Source organism: Plodia interpunctella, chromosome 24 (genome assembly GCF_027563975.2).
Source record: "Plodia interpunctella isolate USDA-ARS_2022_Savannah chromosome 24, ilPloInte3.2, whole genome shotgun sequence".
NCBI classification, from domain to species: domain Eukaryota; kingdom Metazoa; phylum Arthropoda; class Insecta; order Lepidoptera; family Pyralidae; genus Plodia; species Plodia interpunctella.
Window position 1 is genome coordinate 3,128,206 of NC_071317.1, and position 21,221 is coordinate 3,149,426.

Below are 21,221 nucleotides of genomic sequence, written 5' to 3' on the forward strand. Positions count from 1 at the left end.
AATTAACAATCATTCGTTAATGGTATTCACCTTTAAAATACTCAAAAATTACTAAACTAGAAGCCCATCCCGGCACGCTCGGGTAAAAACATAATAAATTATACACATTAACCAGCCTCAGGAATTACACTTATCTCTTTGTGAGAACCGCATGAAAATCAGTGCAACAGTTTTTGAGTGTCTCGCGAACATACAGACAGACGCCGCAGAGGATTTTGTTTTATAATAATATGTAAGGATAAGGATTTATAAATATAATTAGCTTACGTAAATTGATGTCAAATACTATTTCAAATAATATTCAGTCCATGGTTCCGACACACCTAAATTTCGTTTTAAAGTTGATAATAGAATTAGCTTACGTCGTAAACTGACCTCGGATAGGATTTACTGTGTTTAGCAAGTCTATGTCGGATGCAACAACACAGCCATAGAGTAAATTCCTATGGTTATACATAACTGTGGTGTGAAATGCCACGGGTTCCACCGGATCCTCCCAGAATGCGCCGAGGGCGTCTTTGTATGGACCACACACCTCTATCGTTTTGAGAAAGTTTACATGACAGGGTTAGACAAATTGTTTACCTATCTTAATAAATCATAGGTCTTATACATAGACGTATTCCACATGGCTGAGGGTCGTGGTCATTACGTGGAACGAAACACATACAACTATTTTCTTGGCACTATTAATAAAGTTGTTTTTCTAGGCATGTAAGTACAGTTATTTAGGTACATACTCAGTATATATTAAAATAATAAAATACTCAAATATATAAATTACTAGCCGCTCGCCCCGGCTTCGTGCAGCCTATATCACTCCTGAGGGTTTCACCTATCTCTATGCCAAATCTACCCAGTAGTTTTTGAGTTTATTCACTACAAACAAAAAAAAAACAAAAATACAATTCTCTTTATGCTTAATATTATTATGGAAGTTCGGATATGGATTTACTTAAGTACTGCTGTTTGATTCGAGTAAGTAACGGGCGGTAGGGAGTTGCGAAATAAATCCCGATCAAGATTGGAAAGGAAATTTTTAATTTGAAAAATAAATACTGTGGATCTTTTGAGTTTCTAAACATTCATAGTGAGAATTAAAAAAAAAAACTTCGGAAGACGCCTTGCATAGCACCACAAACACTGACCACAGGACACTGATGCTATGATGCATGACTCCTCGGATATGACTCGCTTACGTTCCATATTTAAAATTTGAAATCGAATGTTCTTTTAGTATAAGCTCTTTTTCTTGCTGATCGGATATGTAATTCTCCGTTAGGAGTAACAGGTACTGTGTTATTTGTTGGATAAGCTGCATAAAGTAAAATATTTGATTTTGAGCAAAATATTAGGATATTGAGATATAATTAATATCTTGAAGGGGTATTTATTATTTCGAACCGAGGCTAACAATCGTTTTATTAGATTGACATTACAGAATTAGTAGATTACAATAAGTAAACTTATTCTAAATAAAACTAGCTATCACTAGCGCCTTAGTCGCCTCGTACGACTTCCACGGGAGGATATGGAGTGATCCTAAATTGGACCACGCACCGCGCAATAATATATATTACTTGATATTAAGAAATAAGTAGGTACTCTTAGGATAAAGCCAATCAAATTAATTTCTTTAATGATATGGACTACCATGGCATAGGTTATTGAAAATACATTTTTCATTATTTCTCAAAGAAAACAAATAACAAAATATTAGGCACAAATTGATATTTCAAAACGACAAATAGCTAACAGCGAAATTACTGACTAAATAACTTAATGTTTTTTACCGCAGCCATTCTTGATAGAACTGTTTTAACTTAAGAGACTCCCCCTTAAAAATTAGTAAACAATTATATGAAAAAGCCGGTTACACCGAAATAAACTCTAATGGGTGTAAATAAAGCTCGGGTGATAGTAAGAGTTATTTTTGTCAATGGTATAAGCAAAGGCAAGGGAGGTCGTTATAGGTTGGAGTGTCTGTATGTAATACCGAATCGGCCCCATTACTTCGCTTATTGCGGCAATGGTTCAAATTATGGAGGCCATAGAAATATTCATGCGAGGAGGAGTTGCACCGGAACTTTTTTCTTTGTATTTGAAAGAGAATTTAAACAAGAATGTTCTTAACTATGTTTGCAAAATTTATATTCATCCGTTTGGAAACTATCAACTCTTTTCAAACTAAAAAACTTCGAAGTCTTTTTTAAATTTTCAATTTCGTTTTTATATACCTAGGTACATTTCGCTCGTTTTTATATTTAATATACTTAATGATATCATGCGAAACGGAACCCAGCACACCTATATGACTGAGAAGCTGTGACGCTAATATTCAGCATGTGTTTAGGTGCATTTGCTTACAATTTGAACGAATCCTAGACGAGCTCTCTCTGTATCCTTTATTTTGTGCCAATGATATCGTCCACAATTTCGGATCATATCAGTAATAATAGATTTAATGCGTTACTATGTAACTTGATGGTATATTGGTGGATTCAGATAGTGGTTTATTAGCTTTGACATTTCAATTTTGGTGTAGGAAGTGCTAGGCCACGTTGAGGTAAATTTTCTTAATTATGGTATTTTTGGCTTTCGTTGATATAAATTACCTTTTTGTTTCGTTATCAGGACATTGATCCATTAATAATATTTTGGTTTATAATTGTTTCCGAATATAAGACGTCACAGAAACTGAATTGGTACATAAGTTTTTGTTTAAAAAAAAAATGTGAGATTTTTATTAGAAAGAACTGTTCCCGAGTAAAAGTCAATCAACTAGCTATAGCAACCTATTGTCACTATTTCATCTCAATTTCACCAATATTCCTAATAACATTTTAAATAAATGCAAAATTTTGTGAAGATGCACCTATGTGTATTGTATTTTTTTAGTCTTTGATGCAAAACCTACTGGGCCTAAAAATATATATGGGTAAAATTTATATTTTACCCATGTATATTTTTTAGGCCCAGTACCCTATGTGTTTCGAGATTATTCTCGAAACACATAGGGTACCTTTTATCCCGAAATTCCCACGGGAGCGAAACTCCGGGGCGCAGCTAGTCTACGATACAGCTAAATGGCATCGAATTTAAACTCCTGGATCTGTCTACCCCGTAAGTTATGAAGACGAAAGCATTTGTATCAGTATAAATTAATTCACCATAACACATCGCAACAGTAATGATGTGCGACAACGTTCACAACCAGCTAATTAGGACTGCGAGATCGGCCAAGCGTGAGCGGTCCACAGACTGCTAACTTTTTGTTCAATGCGAATACATAATTACATTTTAAACAATAATTAACCGCCTGCCACGGGTTTTGTTTACCAAAGTGGAAGGAACTAAATATATCTAATTATTAGTGAAAACTGCATCTAAAACAGTCTTAGTTTTATAGGTACTTAGTATTAATTTAAACGAATAGGCATGGTTAATAAGCGTAATACAGACGTCTATCAATTTTACAAATTTTTTTCGAAAGTTTTTAGCAAATTCACTATAGAAAAAACTTGATGTTTATATAACTTTTTCGAAATTCTATAAATTAAAAGTTTAAGAAAACAATTGTTGAAAATCGATTGGAAATTATAAGTAACATATTTGCATGACTAAAAACATTAGCAAGTAGGTACAATAAAACTATCTACAACAGGGTAGGTACCTACCTCATTACTATCTGCGTTATTTTACCCTAATTGCGCCATTTCTTTATGATTATACACTAGTTTATATGATGTACATAGGTGAATAACTTTTCCATATTTATTTTAAGTAAGTACTATTAAGTTCTTTACGCAGTCAACGAACCAAGAAAATTACCAGCGATACTTAGGTAAATAGTAAATTGGTAGCTATAAAATTTATGTATTTCACTTAATATTAGTACTTAGGTCTTAACCAGGCATTTCTTGAATACCTCTGTGCCCCGTATAGACCTCCTACATACGATGACGATAATAAAAGGTATATCATAATATCTCCGGTTATTTTAGGGACTGGGTAGGTACAGTCAACACGTGAACCTACCACAATCATTGCACATTCGCTCCTGATACCGCCCGCGCCGCATAAAGTAAGTATACTTACCGCGCATGGTACCTTGATATGTGGTTGACTGTAATTGTACCTAGTTATCGAGGCAAATTCTTCGACTACGATATTTATCAGTTAAATACTTTTTTTATATAAAACAATGAGGTTCTCACTTAGTTACAGATCTAAGTATTATCTAATTTCATACTTTATATTTCTCTCTCATCTTCTCATCCTCGCGTGTACCTGTTCCGGCTACATCATTTTACGCGTACCTAAAAAATTAGCCATTAAATTATAGAGATTTGGCTATAATTTTGAAACGGGCTGCCTGCTTGACATCAACCCTCTATGAGGATGTTATTTTGATGACTATGAGCTGTGTCCCTTAGTTGCCTCATACTTGACATACCTATCCGCGCGAGGATTTAGAGTGATGTTATTCTAGGGCGAGACCACACGCCGCAATTTCATACCTTATCTAAGTATTTATTTAAAAGACAAAATACGAGTAAAATATCTGTTTCCTGCGGTTGTCCTCTAGAATACTATATAGCCCTTGTACGATATCCGTGGATAATCCGGGAATGCTATTATTGTCAAGCCCTCGACAATGATAGCATTCCCAAAGAGGTTGGGAGGTAAATTTGACGTCAAGAAGGCGACCGTTAATTCAGAGCTGCATCAACATCTTGTATTTAAATTAAAATGTGTCAAAGATTCACACGCATTTTCTTTGTTCTTTCTGTCTATTACCGGCTACATAAACTTGGCGGTTTTGACGTAGCTACATTGCTGACTTTTCTTTGAGTTAAAAAAGCTCACAAACAAAATACGCAATGTACCTACCTACGATCAATCACATCGAAATCTGTTTCACCGTTAGTATAGCCAGCATATAACATAATCGTAATCAAGAACACATCAATCCACCCAAATGGACGGCAAATTCGCCGCTACCTACCACCGCATAGAAGCTGGGCAACTTGACAAGCAGTTGACTGTACACTAATGTACAGCTAGCTCATTACTAGTCTCCGCACAATTAATTTCACCCGCTGAATCGTCCTAAACGATCCGTAATGGTTTCCGAGACAAGCACCGTGACCGAATATTCTTGTGGCTTTAATTTGGCTAAACAGAGACATGCGTGTGCCGACGTCGTCGGTTAATTGGTTTGGAGAAAATTATAGCACAGAATTAGCATGGAAAACACCAAGTTATCTATAGACTGGCTGGACTACCCCTTCTAATCTATGCCGGCTACATACTATCGCCAAACTTGGACGAATGTACGTTACATTATGTAATTTGTGTGAGAGTTTTTATTTACCACTTGGAAAAACCAGCAATGTATGTCAAACCAGCCAAAATTTGGCAACATGAAAAAAAAATGATACTGAGAATAGTTTTTAGATGTTTACGGACCACATAATAATTAATTTAGTATATAAAATATGTTACCTATAGTATTTTTTAGTTCGGCGGGATTATTTTTTTACAGGATTGCCTCAGTCGCGCCATCTAGGACATTGGAAAACATTTCATTTTCAACTTTTTATTGAAACGTGCCCTCTAGCGTGATAGTGTAACATTATAAGCAAACTATCATGTTCTGTGAAGTGGCAATCAAACTGTCAGTGTCATAACACCGAATGTCAAAATGTTGTCAATGTCAACTATATATTGTCAACTCTAACAAGTCATTTTCAATTGAGAACTCGTATCGCAGCGGGAATGTAGAAATCTCGTAATCGTTCGTTGATTCAAAGTGATTGTACCTGATCAAATCGCGGCCTTATAAATAAATATCGCCGATCACAATGCCGCCAAGTAGTTTACGTGTAGTGTACGCGTTCGCCAGAGAAATGTACCCGAAAAACAGTGATGTGTTCATACAATATGGGACGGCTGGATTTCGTACCAAGTGAGTGTCTCTTGTTAAATATATCGAATTTCGTTAGAACTGACATAATTAGGTCATTTTGCAACACGTAAAATGGATATTTGGATGTGTTTTCTCTGCAAGCTTAACTGTGTCACGTAGGCATAATTTATATCAATTACGAGAATTTTTGTATCAGAATGAGTCACCTATAAGACAAACCGATTCATAACGGGAAGTCGCCGTCAATAGCGTAATATGGTCAATGACTTCAAGTAATCTATAAGGCAAAACAATGAGCATAGGTCATTTAAACATTCATAACTTTGAGTATGATTTTGCATTCAAATTACTGAAGAGTTGTGGAATGCAGGAATTTATGAATAAGACCTTGTTATGGTCATTCTAAAAGTCGACACCTTTTGGCATTGAAACAAATTAATTTGTTTTGTTATGATATGCATGTTGTAACTTCTACCTACTTAATTATCCTAACTTGTATATATATATATATATATATATAAACTACAACTTCTTCATATAGACACCACAGAGCCCTATATTTGCAATTGATTTGCATACTTAGCTGTTCCAATGATGTGGTTAGAATTTTAAACACATACCTTGAACTGATCTTGATTATAATATAGTGTATTATTGACATTTTATTGTTCTGTTAGGTTCTACAATAGGTACATTGTGGATATTTTATACTTAGTATTTTATAGTTAGCATTTAAATCATATCATTATGTGTATTCAGTATAACAAAAACAAGGAACTTTGAATGATATCCACATAAAGTACTGTTTAATTTTTCTACAATACTGATCCTCTGATTCTATTTAGATAGAATGACAGATATATTTGAATACAACTTTTACCCATTTTATCCTATATTTTTACAACTGATTATTATTATTATTACATGACTATAGTATGTACCTACTATATATTATTTTTATTTTGGGGAAAATTTGAATAAATCATTGGAATAGCATTGACATACCAAACAGAAAATTATATGACTCAAACAAAGAGCCATACTACCTACTTCTCAATGGTTCTTAAACATATATACATTTTTTTTATAACAGTATATTTTGCAAATTGAAGTAATAAATGTGCCAAATACCAATACCTTTGATGTGGCCACGAGTCCATAAAATTTATGTTTGTTGGCTGCAAGCCAAGCACTTCCAGATCAATCTCCTCTTGTTTGTACACTTTCATACACATGGTATTTTAGGTATTTTGATAACCTATTTATGTTAGATTATTATAATTTAAAATAGATGATATTATTTTCTGAATAACAAATAATAAACTACATCAACCTTCTCAAATTTATTGGCATGACAGGGACCAACACTGTTTAAATGAGTTTCTTCTGGCATTTCTTCTCAGTAGTTATTCCGGTCCGGTTGGTCAATACTATAGTTTGTAGATTTGCTAATTATTTTATATTAATTTAGGATCTGATGTAAAAAGTACCTGTGAAGGTCTAATTTTTGAATAAATGTTTTGAATTTGACATTGAAAATTCTGTGCCACATTTCAATAAAATTTTACTGTAAGTATTCAATATAGTTTTAATATTTTTTTGTTACACGGCTAGTTCCTACACAAGCAACATTCATATCCATGTGTCTCCAGCGTCAAATAAAAATATGTATGTGTATGTCATTGTATAATTTCATTACAATACAATGAAAATCTGTTGTGTAATGAACTGGTTTGAGTAATTATTTAATTAAAAAGAACCTGTACAATACTGGAACAGTAATTAAACCACATTAATGAATTCAAATTAATTGAACTATTGTCATTAAAAAAAATGCATAAATATTTTTACATAATTTAAAAGTAAACTTACATTTAAAGGAAACTAAGTATGAAGGTAACTTATTTCTATTGAAATGTCTCCCTGTTAGTTAGTAGCAATAAGTTTTTTTGGTATTTGAGTTTAAAAATGGGACAAAACAGAGAATAATTATTAGGAGCCCAATCCAAGAATAACATTTTTCATTTTTATGAGGGTTAAAAGCAAGGTTAGGTTTTGTGATAACACTAAAATTAGAATTGGCGGTAAATCTATTGAAAAACTCCCAATATCAATACTGATAATGCATTATCTCTAACTATGTTTAACTTACACTACTTGCTGGTCATTAATAGAGCTGATAATGTTAACTTTATTTTCTAATTACATTTGTTATTGTTACACACTGACTGTAACTCTGCAGGACTGTTATATTTTATAGTTTTTGATTAAAATGTCATGTCAGTCCACTGCCACCATGGGGCATTTTATTACCATAAATAGATCACTACATTCAAAGAGAGTTTTAAAAATAGAACATTGTTCGCAGAGCCAATCTGTTGGAGCATGTGGTCTACCGCATGGGGTTGCTGGCCGTCATTCGTTCCAGAGTAAAAAATGGTATGTATGTTATTTTTTTTATTTTTTATATTTCTACTACTTACTCAAAAGTGGCCAAGGAAGTGTCAGTCAAGTCGCCGGCTTACAAATCGATTGATGCACGCATTTGAGCGTTGTCTTTTTGGAGATTGTGGGTTCGAAGCCCGAGAAGCTTAAAATGGAACGGCAAAGGCAGTTTTATAATGCAATTTAAACTAAATTTCATTATAAAGCAGACTTCCTTTTTAACCTAATATTCGAAATCCCGTGCAGCCAAAATTCAAAAATGTATTTGAAATGTATCCTTGATCTTTCTAGCTGACGACATCAGACCATTTTGCAAATGTCAAAAGTTCGGAATTCGGATTATTATTTTTGTTTTGCAGAGTGTAGTTGCAGTCCCTCTCGCCGTTAAAAGCTTAATACCTAAAATTTGGTGATTCGACTGTGATTTAACAACCTTGACGTCAACTCTCCTTGGGAATGCTATTGTTGTCTATTTGTCAAGGCTTGCCTTTGCCAAGGCTCTGTGTGTGGGTGTCTTTGTGTGTGTACCTTAGTCGCCTCATACGAAACCTATAGTTGTATGTGCAGTGGTATTTTATAGCAGAACACACGCGACTGTAGCGTCGCACCTAGTATAGGTACCCATCCAAGAACCTTATAGTTATATCATTAGGATTTGCTATTTCGGTTAGCATAATATAATTTACATAGACTTTAACGCCGTAGTGTTTCATGTTGTTTGTTTTGTTACTATGACATGACATAGTTCACTCCCATGTTATTTATGACAAATAGTCTGACAACTAAAGATGCTGCAGGCCATGCGATGAAGAAATAAGTAGGAAAGCGGACTCTGGGCTCCGACGTTATGTGGCTCTGTGGAACGCTACAAGGAACGCGCTCAGTCGCTCTAAAATCATAAATGCCAAAGTTTGTATGTGAGTTATACAGTCACTCAAATATACGGGGCATATTTCAATGAACTTTGTTCATTCATTCGCGTTGGCATCTGTCTGAAATCGGCGATAATGTGCCGGCATAAGATAAGCAATAACTTTATAGAAAACTTATAGGTCGGACCGTCGGCATGATGATCACCGCGTCACACAACCTGGAGCCGGACAACGGAGTGAAGCTGGTGGACCCCGACGGGGAGATGCTTGAGGAGAGCTGGGAGGAGATCGCGACTAGACTTGCCAACGTCAGGTCCATGCTACTTATATTCATTTGTTATCTTTATTGTAAAAGAATAATACCAAACAAGTTTATTTGTTACACAAATTAAAAAACGCCCGACTTTCAATATTCATTTCGCTACAAGTTTTGAACGGCTCAACAGATTTTTATGAGCTAAGAACACTCGAGATAAAATTATCTATGACACAAAAAAAAAAACGAAACGAAAATCGGTTCATCCGTTTGGAAGCTACGATGACACAGACAGACACATTAAACATATAACAACCCTCTTTTTGCATCAGGGGTTAAAAATTAACACAATACGTAACAATTAAATAAAAAAATAAATATAGAAAGTGTACCCTATAACAACGAACACTTCATGTTAAATGCATATACATAACCAGGGGTAAATATAATTTCCTTCACCGGAAGTAAGTGGTAGCCAATGAAAACTCATGCAGTACGAGAATCTTATGAGAAAGGTATATTTAATGTTTCTTGTTGGTAAAATAAAAAGCAAAAAATCCATTAGCAATTCCCACGCCTTAATATAACTCGCCTTTACTCGTATTGAGTATAAATCTGAAGACGCTAAATATTTATGACGCGTCTAAATGTCAATTACCTCTGACAGGCATGAACTATATGTGGAGCGGAAGCGTTACCGGGTCACACGCTGGAATCACGCACCGCGGAAATATTTAAATCTCGAATCCCATTTTATTGGCTGCGGTTTTTATCATATGTATAGAGGAGTAAAAAATCTAGGTCTGTGGTTGTTACTGGCCACATAGATTTGGATTATATGAGGAAATTGATTAATTGGAAGTTGATAGCATAGTAAAAACGGAAATACACATATTTAAGACCAACGAAAATAAATACTAAGTAGGTACTATGCCAGCTACTAGCATATGTAGTTGGCATGTATATTTCCTCCTTAATGGTATTGCATAAAGTTTACTTATTGTTAAAGCTTCACATATTCATATTACAAGGAAAAAATTGCAGAAATAATATGAGCTCAGCTTGATAAGATTTTACGTCGGTTGAGTAATAAAAATACATTATATTTTTACTGTATGATGATTATATAAATTGAGTGCTCAAATCTATAGATGGCGCACACACCCTTAGCACACAGATTATATAGTAGTAGCTCGTCACACCCTCACCCCTTCTGGAAAAACCGTGTCGTGATCGTTGGAAAATGGCGACCGTCAATCAGTCTTTGTACAGGCAACTACATGCCAAATTACATGAATATTCGTGGGTAATAGCGGTAAATTTCCAATGAATTTGGGAACTTTGCGTTATTGTGTCGACTGTATTTGTTTGTACGATTGCGTGGTAAATGTCCGTAAGAAAAACCAAGCGTTTTTTTTTCATTTGTACTGACTCCAGTTGGGACGTCTAGGAACTGTTGGATTGAATAATAGTTTTGGCATTTTCATAGATTTGTTATTGAAAAAAATAGTAGATAATAGCCACTCGTTGCTTTTATATATTAAAGCATAGTACCTAATTACATGTTGCTAACTAATTAAAAAAAAACCTACTTTCAATATTAATTTCGCTACAACTTTAGAACTACTGAACCGATTTTGATTAAACATATCTAAGACTAAGAACCCGTTGATGATCTACGGTGCCACGTACACAAATAGACAGACAGACAGACACACTTAGCGGTCAATCTTATAACGGGGGACGTTTTTGCGTCGGAGGTTAAAAATAAATAATATATACATCTCCCTTAGTTGTCACACCATTACACGCACCTGTATCCTCCTTGAAAACATAACATTGAAAAAAATATATATTAAAAACCTACCAAAATAGCACACACTGAAAGTACCAATGTTAACACATATAGAGTGATAATGCACTGGGGCAAGTTTCCAAGGAAAATTGATAACTGAAATAAATTGATAACATACGTAAATACGAAATAAATATTTACCACAGACAAGATGAATCACAGACTAAAGATAAACATAATATAGGCAGACAATATGTATGTCAATGGGTCCGTAACACGCTATTTCCAGATTACGCTCGATCGCTTCCATGCCTGTGTCTGGGGCCCATAGAGTCAGTATTATTTCGTATTTGTAGTAGAGAGTGTATGTGCGGCAAGGCAATATAATGGTAGCTGTGAAATCGCTAGGCTTTTTGAAAATATAAACGAACAGTATAGTTTTTTTAGGTGAATAACATTATATGCATGTTTAATCCCAGCACTTTCAATTATATTTTCTTAGATGGTCATAATATTTCGGCCATTTGAAAGCATTTTTTTAAAATTTCATTCGAGAAATACAAATTTTTATTTAATGCGTCGTACTTCTTCTTCAACTTCAGGTCAAAATTTTTTTTATGTTTCGGTTACAAGTTTCTCTTTTGTAATCTGTACTTGTACTTTTGTATTGACAGCGTTAGTTTGTGAATCAGTTTTGATCCAACAACAACGGTATCGGTGATCCAACTGAAGCTATTAGTGAAATTGGGGTCCTGAACTCCTTAATGATTGAATAGTTAACAATACATCTCTGTCACCGCTCGCTCTATAAGTGTGGTGCTAACTCTAATTCTAGGTTATAAAACCAAATGGTCTGAGTGACAGACCGGCTATTCATCGAGACCGAAAGTTAGCGTGCGTAAAGTTGAAAGTTTATGACATCGTAAATAGATATACAATGATACCCGTCCCAGTACACTTTTTTCTTGACGTAATTACGCATTAATTTTGAACACGTTCTGTGTTCCTCTCATCTGAGCGGTTTTCCTAGTTTTGTCTTACTTATAAGACTCCAAGCTTCCGACGCTTACGTCGGAAGCTTGGAGTCCCCTCTGTCCTACTTTTTATTCTCCACTTTGCACGGTTTTCGATATTTCAGGACTTTGTTATTGAAGCCACATTGAAGTGAATCAATAACATTTCATGTTTAGCGAATATGTTGACTTTTCCTTTACGTATATCTTTTACTATAACATAAATGAGTCAGATTAGTATTATATTTTTATCCTTTTGATTGATACTCAGTGAAAATGTTAATTTGTTTCCAGTGACAATGACTTGGAATCAACAACGGCCGAGATCATCAAACAAGTTAACGCCGACATGTCTCTCAAGGCCAGCGTCTTCATCGGAATGGACACCAGGTATATTAGTAGTTTCATTTCCTAACTTAAATGTGAAAGTAAGTTTCCTTGTTTGTTACCTCTTCACGCTTTGTCTACTCGTTTGTCTACTTCTGTTTGTATCTTCCTGAAATTTTACATATTAGTTGAGAGTATGGAGAAGGACCTAGGGTTCCATTCGTGTCGTAAAATTACCTGCCAAGGTTGTGTCTCATTCGCCTCGTACGTCATCCACGGGAGGTTATGGATTATCGTTCTAACCTATCTATCCCTCTGTTCAATCAAACAATATGATACATGTGATGTGCATTCAATAGCTTCCGATAAGCTAATCAGCGGGTGAAGCCTTGCCAAAATTAATTTGATAACAGTAGCCGTTTTAGAATCATATTAAATATATGCGACGTTGCATAAACATGATAAAGTATTTGTAAGTGCCTTACATACATATATCAAGGTAAATAAGTAGTAAAAATCGCTAACCTGTCCTATGAATGTTCTTCGTAAAATAAATATCGAACTAATCACACTCATAAATATAGTCTCAAAGTAAGTTCGAGACTTGTGTTATGGGATAGTAATTAAACAATATAGTTTATGTACTTCCATTGTAACAGTCCGGCATGATGACCACAGAGAGTCCATCAATCTGAATCTCAAAATTCATAAAGGGCCTAATTTTAAAGTGCTTAGGTCTTTCATCGGGGGTCTCACTACATGTATACCAAATTTAATCAAAATCGGTTCAGCGGTTAAACTGTAAAAGCGGGACAAACGTACTTGTATCTATAACATTATGGATAAATGATCTTAATAACATTCTAGATCAAGAATTATGAGTACGTAATATATTTCAGATACACAAGTCCTCGTTTAGCTGCGGCTGCGGCTAACGGTGTGATTGCGTTGAAAGGCACGCCAAAAGAGTTCGGTATCGTGACCACGCCTATGTTGCACTTCTTCGTCAAGTGTCGGAACGATAACAGATACGGGACCCCCACTGAGGAAGGTAAATATTGTGTAGGACCAATATAATTGATCACATTTTACTTTATTATTTACTCCTCTGGTTTTTTACACTTAATTATCTTCGGGATCCATGGGACTATATAGTGTTGTCCTGTTTTATGATGAGACCACAATAGCCATAAATATGATTAAATTATCAGTTTCTTTACTGTGAAATTTACGTGTTTTTTAGTTCTTATTGTCTTTTTATAGTATTTTTGTAATCTTGCAAAGGCGTTCGATTGTGTTGATCATACAAAATTTTGAGCTTTTATAACAACTATTCGTATCATTAGTATTCTGAAACAAAATGTTTAAAAATATTGACTTTTACTACTTTGATCTTATACTACAAATACTAATTAATAAATGGTATGTCCCAAGGGTCTATTTTGGGTCCTATTCTATTAACAAAACATGTTATTCATTTTTAAATAATATAAATATTTTTAACGACATGATCAATGTTCTCAAATCAAAAAGAATGAGAAACAAAATATTTTAAATATATAAATATAATTTCACATTTTTCCAGGTTACTACGACAAAATCGTGGGCGCTTTCAAGGCTTTCTGTCAGAAACTGCCCGTTTTCGGTGACTACAATACAACTTTATACGTAGACGGAGCTAATGGCGTCGGCGGCAAGAAATTAAACATCATCAAGAAAAGTCTGGATGGAGAGTTAGATTTGCATCTGTTCAATTTGGGCGGCAATGGCGGGAAGCTTAATCTTAATGTAAGTACAATAATCTCTTGTCAAGTTATTGTTTGGACACCTATGCGGAGGTGATAGTGGTGATTGCAACGTATTTGTATAGATTAAAATAAAATGAGGATTTGTTAAGGAGTAAGAAGAAGAAGAAGTTAATGATATTTTGGTAATTCCCCAGTGTGGGGCAGACTTCGTGAAGGTGTCGCAGAGCCCGCCGGCGGGCGCGGAGCTGGCGCCGCTGCAGCGCGCGGCGGCGCTCGACGGCGACGGCGACCGGATCGTGTACTACTATATAGACCACAAGTATGTACTATACTTGTAGTTGGTCGTTACGTCTAACTTTACTGATTAACCCATTAAGACTGCTGGAATGGAGAGGGCATAGCTAGGCTTACCCTTCTGCTAAAACAAAGGTGTGCGTCTTCAATCCCGCACGGGTAATTAAATTAGATTGACTCAGATTCTTAGCTAGACCAAGTGGACCGAGTGAATAAGTAGCAGCTGTCATGCCGCGTTCTTCAGTTTTCTGCCATTAAAGGAATCAGGGACATCAAACTTCCAAAAACACGGTGTTACGCTTGGTGTGACAAAAGATGTCAGCGCCCTGTCTCGTTTCATCTCCTGTTCACATCTCTTTCTTGTATGAGCAACATGGAAAATATGACAGAGTCTATTAGCCTTAGATAGCTTTCTCTATCTACGGCTGAACATATACTTTCAACTTTTTTTTATTAATAAGATAGTTTGTCCAATATTCCTGAACCAAACCCCCATATCGCAGTTAAAGAAGAGAGGTTGGATATAGTCGATCAGTATGTGTATCTGTGACAAGCGCTAAGCCTACAAAAGTTAAAAAAAACAGAAATAAGAAGAAGCAGAAAAATAAGAAAAAGGAAAAGAACAACGAGATTGATTGAGAGTGGGCACAAAGAGGCTGAAATGATGGTGATGGTTTGACTTTGAACGTATTAGTAATTAACCAAATGGAATGTTTTCAGCAACGAAATGCAGCTACTAGACGGGGACCGCATAGCGACGCTGTTGGCCGGGTATATCGCGGAGTTGCTGCGCGCTTGCGGCGCCTCTCACATCAACATCGGCCTCGTGCAAACTGCGTACGCCAACGGCGCCTCCACGAAGTACATCACTGAACATCTAGTATGTCTATACTTGACTAGCTTTCTCTCATTTCACTGTAATTCTGTTGGGTTCTTCGCTGAAAACATCGAATTTTCATACAGATTGTTTAGAAAAATAGCTCTTTCGAATTTTTTCGTTGCTTTTTGTATCCAACCATCATTTTCTCGTGTAATCCTGTGTAGCTCGATGGAACGCATGTTTTGACACCACTCCGACATTAAATTAGTGACATTTTATTAACAAGAGACAACACTATTTCTCATAATTTACCCAATGAGATAATTGAAATAACGATCTTTTGAACAGATTTGGTGTTGCAATAGAAAAATTATGTAGTTTTTACAATCTGTCAAGAAAGTGAAGAAAACTGATTTATGACGATCTAAATTTTTTTGCCATTGCAATATATATAATATATATAAATATATAAGTATCAGGACAAATCACACAGATTGAGCTAGCCCCAAAGTAAATTCGAGATTTGTGTTATGGGATACCAACTCAACGATACTATATTTTATAACAAATACATATATAGATAAACATCCAAGACCCGGGCCAATCAGAAAAAGATCATTTTCCATCATGACCCGACCGGGGATCGAACCCGGGACCTCTCGGTTCAGTAGCAAGAACCTTACCACTGCGTCACCGAGGTCGACAGAATACCATATAGAATGATTAAGATTGTTTGATAAACACCCAGTCTTGTAGGCCTTATTTAATTTCTTCACTTTCCTGACAGACTGCACTACATTTTGTAGACAGGCTGTCTATAAAGATTAGCACGCCTACGTCTCATATTTTGCGATTTTGCAGAAGAAACACAAAAAGCTTAGAGTGGTTCTCAAAGCATTACAGTTTTTCAAATTTTAACAAAGACAAGAATTAGTTTTTCTTTCCGACTTTAAAATAATTAATCTGTACTATGGTAATAATTTGGAAATAATTTCCAAAAACAACTCAAAATCTTACTCAAGAAAATAGACGGACCGTAATTACAACGCAGTCGCAGCAGCTGTCGAAAATCTCTGAGAAAACTACCTTTTTATAGTTTGAAACTTGTCATCTCATCCAGAGATGTGATGTAACTCCTGTAATTCCAGAAAGTTCCAGTGAGTTGCGTGAAGACGGGCGTGAAGCACCTGCACCGCGCCGCGCAGGCGTTCGACATCGGCGTCTACTTCGAGGCCAACGGACACGGCACCGTGCTCTACAGCGACCGCGCCCACGCCGACATACGCAGCATCGCCAGGGACGGGTGAGGAATCATGTTACATCGTCACGCTTTATCTGCTCGACGAATCTTTGAAATTTTGCTTGAAATGTTGTTTGAAGTACGGAGAAGGACATATTGTGTCCGTGGTAAGTTCATGCGGGCAAAAGCTAGTTCTTTATAACCTCTATATATTTTTTATATTCTCACCTCTTTTTAGTTTTATTCCTCATGGCTGAGGGTCGTGGACTCAATTAGAGTGACATTTTAATTGTTTCATTAATAATAATAATAAATTTTTATTCAGACTTATGTGAATTTATATTGATACTTAACTCATTATGTGAATACATTTATACATTTTCCTTACATATTACAAAACAAAGTCCTCAGCCGCGTCCGTCTGTCAGTCTGTTCGCGACAAACTCACAAATGACTGCACGCGATTGTGACCAGTGTAAATGTTATTGTCCGCAGTGATCCAGAGCAGCGCGCGGCGGCGCAGCTGCTGTGCCACGTGGCGGACATGACCAACCAGACGGTGGGCGACGCCGTCAGTGACCTGCTGCTGGCGGAGGCGGCGCTGCGCGCGCGCGGGCTGCACGTGGCGCGCTGGGCGCGCGCGTACCGGGATCTGCCGTGTCGCCAGCTCAAGCTTCTTGTCGAGGTTGCTCATTCTTATACACGCCACTCTACATTTTGACCTGAGGTTTCGCCCGCGTTAATTTCCCAGGGGTACAGTTATTTAACCGACATGAAAGGTACACTATGTCCTTCTCCGTACTTCAAACTATGTGTATGCAAAATTACAAGATTGGATGAAGAAGAGTGAATGCGGAGCAGCCGTGTCAACAGCTCAAACTTGTGATCGAGTTTTGTAGCTATTTAATATTTCATTTTACCTGATTTGTAAACAGCGGATTCCACAATATAATATGTTGTATGACTAGTATTAATACAAAGCAAAATATATCCAACGTCACCAAATGACAAAATTAATAAAAATAGCTATTGTCCAAAGAAGGGTGGCGAAAGCAAGACACAGACTGAATTGCATTTACACAATATCACCATATAGTATAAAACAAAGTCCCTTTGTCTGTCCCTATAACCCTATGTATGCTTAAATCTTTAAAACTACGCAACGGATTTTGATGCGGGTTTTATTTATATATAGTTTGATTCCTGAGGAAAGTTTATTAAGGTTTTACCCGAGTGAAGCAGGGACAGGCCGCTAGTTTTAAATAATAGATGCCTTCCAATATAATAGCTACGACGTGTATATTGATTGATTTTTAATGATTTTGTAATCCACTAGATATACATTTGTAGATTCTTTTTGTGACAATAAAACTTGCATATACCTATTTTCCAGGACCGCAACGTGATATCAACAACGGACGCGGAACGCAAGTGCACCTCTCCCGAGGGACTGCAAACGAAGATTGATGAGCTCGTGGCCAAGTACAACAGTGGGAGGGCCTTCGTCAGACCTTCCGGCACCGAGGATATCGTGCGGGTGTACGCTGAGGCCGATACCAGGACGGTATAAAGGATTTAAAGAATTATTTATTTATTTTCTTGTTTACTAATTATTTTAGAAAAATACTAACGTTATTATCCACATTACATTTTATTTATTTATTTCTGTGCACAACATAAATGAAAAACTTATAAATAGGGAACTACTTACTTAATTTTGTTGTGATTAATTCCAGGCTGCGGACACGTTAGCGGCAGAAGTGGCTCAAGCGGTGTTTGATCTCGCGGGCGGGCGGGGGGAGAGGCCGGTGTTGCCAGCGTAAATATATCAGAAAGTTATATAAAAAATACAAGGATTGCTGTGGAACGATTGTTCTCGGAAATTGTCTCCTTTGAGAATTCCGCTGATTTCCAAGAGAATTTTTCAACGGTAATATTTGTAGAGAATTTCCGAGAATATTTCCTGGCAGTTTTCATGCATTCTCGAAAATTGTCGAGAACGGCTCATCGCTAATTGGGATGCCAAAGCCTACATAAAATTTTAAATGTGACAAGGTACCTCACGAACTTTCATGGCAAGATTCTATAATAACAACATTTTGAGATTGTAAAAAGCATGTTATGAGGGAATAAAATTTCCGAAGACTGGAAAAAATATGTGTGTTCGTCTAAGAAATAATTTTGGCATGTATAGAAGAATACATACGGAGTAAAATTAAATATCGGATGCTATCAGGGATTACATGTATTTTAAATTGGAAAAAATATTCGATTCACAAATGTAGCTAAAGACAAAATTATTTAAAATAAAATCAAAAATAGAATTATAATGACCAGTTAGTAGTTCCTGATTCTTTTAAAAAATGAACCGAATTTTAATGTACAATTTGTCTATGATTCTAACATGACTAGTTAAACTGTTGGCACAACGTTCACCTAGTCTTTTTCGCTTTATAATTCGAATAATCCCTTAATTTCAATCATATTTAAGCTCGCAAAGTCATAATGTTGAATACCTTAGAGTTTTCAAAGACAATGTTTTTTTAAAATATAATGTAGGTTTTTTTCTTATCATTTTTGTAATCGAATTTGAAATCGTATTTTATTAGAATTTATTTTTAACCATTATTTTACATTGTTGCACAATCAATATTACCAGTAATTTCAAAATTTAATTTTTTATCTTCTAGTATTCATAAAAAGTCGAGATCTATTTTAGTTAAATTATGCTTGTATCGTTCTGTCATCATTAAATCTAAAATAAGATGGGTACAAATAAATATGTTTTAACTAAAATAAGTTTTAACTGCTCACGTGTTGTCATTATTAAGTCAGCACGATAATTATATCTTTTAAGAGCCAGGCCCCGTTGCTACGCTGCGCTCAGTTGCGACGCAGCACGTTGTGGCTCCGTTGTTTTCTATAGTTTTCGACATTGACGATCGGTGACGTACTCCATTAAATTCTGCGTTGATCCGTAGCAATGGAGCCGGGCTCTAACTATACACTGCCTGACTAGTGGTAGATATATTTAGATTTAATAATAATAATCTTAATCAAATTAATAGAATTATGGTCCATAGTTGTATTGCCCTTGAGATTTGAGAAGTTTGTATATTGTGTATAAAAAATCCAAATTTGTCACATGATCATGAAGATAGATAGATAAAAAGTTTGAAAGATGTAAAATACTTCGAAAATAGTAACGAAGTACAAGAATTTTATTGGATCCAAATATTTACTTATTTAATATATATATATAGTTATGTCTTGAATAATCAGAAGATTATTAGTAAATTTTTAAAATTTATTCTTAAAGTAGATGTGATTGAGTGAAATCGTGAAAGTAGAAATAAATACGTTTGGATCATTCGCGATCTTTTACGCGTTTCTGTCCCTTTTAGGTCAGATTTTTGTATTTTCGATGAACCTTAATGATCGTCTACTTCTTTCTCTAAAATAAAGTTTTGTATAAAAATTGTTTTAAGGCTGACATTTTGCAAAAGACACTTCAAATATTTTCTGAGAATATAATTGAATGATCATAGTTAAGTGTCGATAAATATGAGATTATTGTTTCTTCATACAATTTCGATTTAATGTTATTATTTCTTATAAATTGAGGAACTAATAATAATATGGAACTAACATTTTTGCCGCGTTTGATGCGATTATAAAAAATGACACGTTCTGAATTTGATTAGACTTTAGTTGTATAAAAAAATAATGTGATAGCGTAATTTGATAGTTAAAAATTCCGTACGCATTTATTGAACAAATATTTGTTAATATGTCGAATATTTGGCTATGTCGCCTCCTATTAACTACGTTATAAAAATGTCTTAATTGTATTTAAAAAACAAAAAATATATATTTCTGGTCAAAATAAATACATTATGCAATGTAATTTAATTACTTAATTGTCAAATAAGTTTGTGACGCAAAACATATTTCAGTATGTACCATCTGGATTAAAAGATGTAAATTCGCATATAAAGAGGTGCTGAGATATGTACAGAAAGATTTTTAAATATTTTTCTATGTAGCGTAGCGTACTGCTTTGTGTAAAATCTCCAGATGAAAAAGTTAGTTATTTTTTACTTATAGCACCAACACGTAAAATGCAGAAAAATAATTATTTGATTATATATTGTTAGTGCCCATGATTTAAAAGCTAGCTTCTAATGCTATGAGTGCAATAGTTGAGAATGTGTGATTTTATTAGTTACGCTATTGTTATAATCAATAAACCCATAATAATTAACTATTCCTGCATTTTAATTTTTTTATATGCCTACGTAAATTCAACCCTCAATTGATCTTGTGCTGATGACTGTACATATTAGTGTGTACTGGGATGAGATCAATATGATTTTTTAAAACACTAATGAAGTGACTATACCCATTTCTATTTGTAACCAGCTGCACCCCGCGGCTTCACTCCTAGTGGAAATTTCGAAATCAGAAGTACTAGCCTGC

At 35.2% G+C, this 21,221-nt stretch overlaps 1 protein-coding gene across 2 annotated transcripts; it reads left to right on the top strand.

The window, feature by feature from the left end:
• Positions 1 to 5,745: 5,745 nt before the first annotated feature.
• On the top strand, positions 5,746 to 21,009 carry nst (nesthocker). Of its 2 annotated transcripts, none has more exons than XM_053763583.2 (12): positions 5,746 to 5,971; positions 8,301 to 8,371; positions 9,430 to 9,562; positions 12,608 to 12,703; positions 13,540 to 13,691; positions 14,226 to 14,428; positions 14,583 to 14,707; positions 15,403 to 15,562; positions 16,651 to 16,805; positions 17,217 to 17,427; positions 18,136 to 18,306; positions 18,479 to 21,009. In XM_053763583.2, exons 1-12 carry the CDS (start codon positions 5,868 to 5,870, stop codon positions 18,563 to 18,565), a joined length of 1,668 nt encoding a protein of 555 aa, XP_053619558.1. In that variant the 5' UTR covers positions 5,746 to 5,867; the 3' UTR covers positions 18,566 to 21,009. The 2 variants fall into 2 exon arrangements, with proteins under 2 accessions (XP_053619558.1, XP_053619559.1); XM_053763584.2 differs by having other exon boundaries at positions 17,238 to 17,427.
• The last annotated feature ends 212 nt before the right edge of the window (positions 21,010 to 21,221 follow it).

Bases quoted from the DNA above. Each gene is read 5' to 3' on its own strand.
- nst (XM_053763583.2), top strand. From the start codon at position 5,868: ATGCCGCCAAGTAGTTTACGTGTAGTGTACGCGTTCGCCAGAGAAATG. The intron at 15,563-16,650 runs GTATGTCTATAC...CTGTAATTCCAG, and splicing joins AGTACATCACTGAACATCTA to AAAGTTCCAGTGAGTTGCGT. The intron at 16,806-17,216 runs GTGAGGAATCAT...GATTGTGACCAG, and splicing joins CGCAGCATCGCCAGGGACGG to TGTAAATGTTATTGTCCGCA.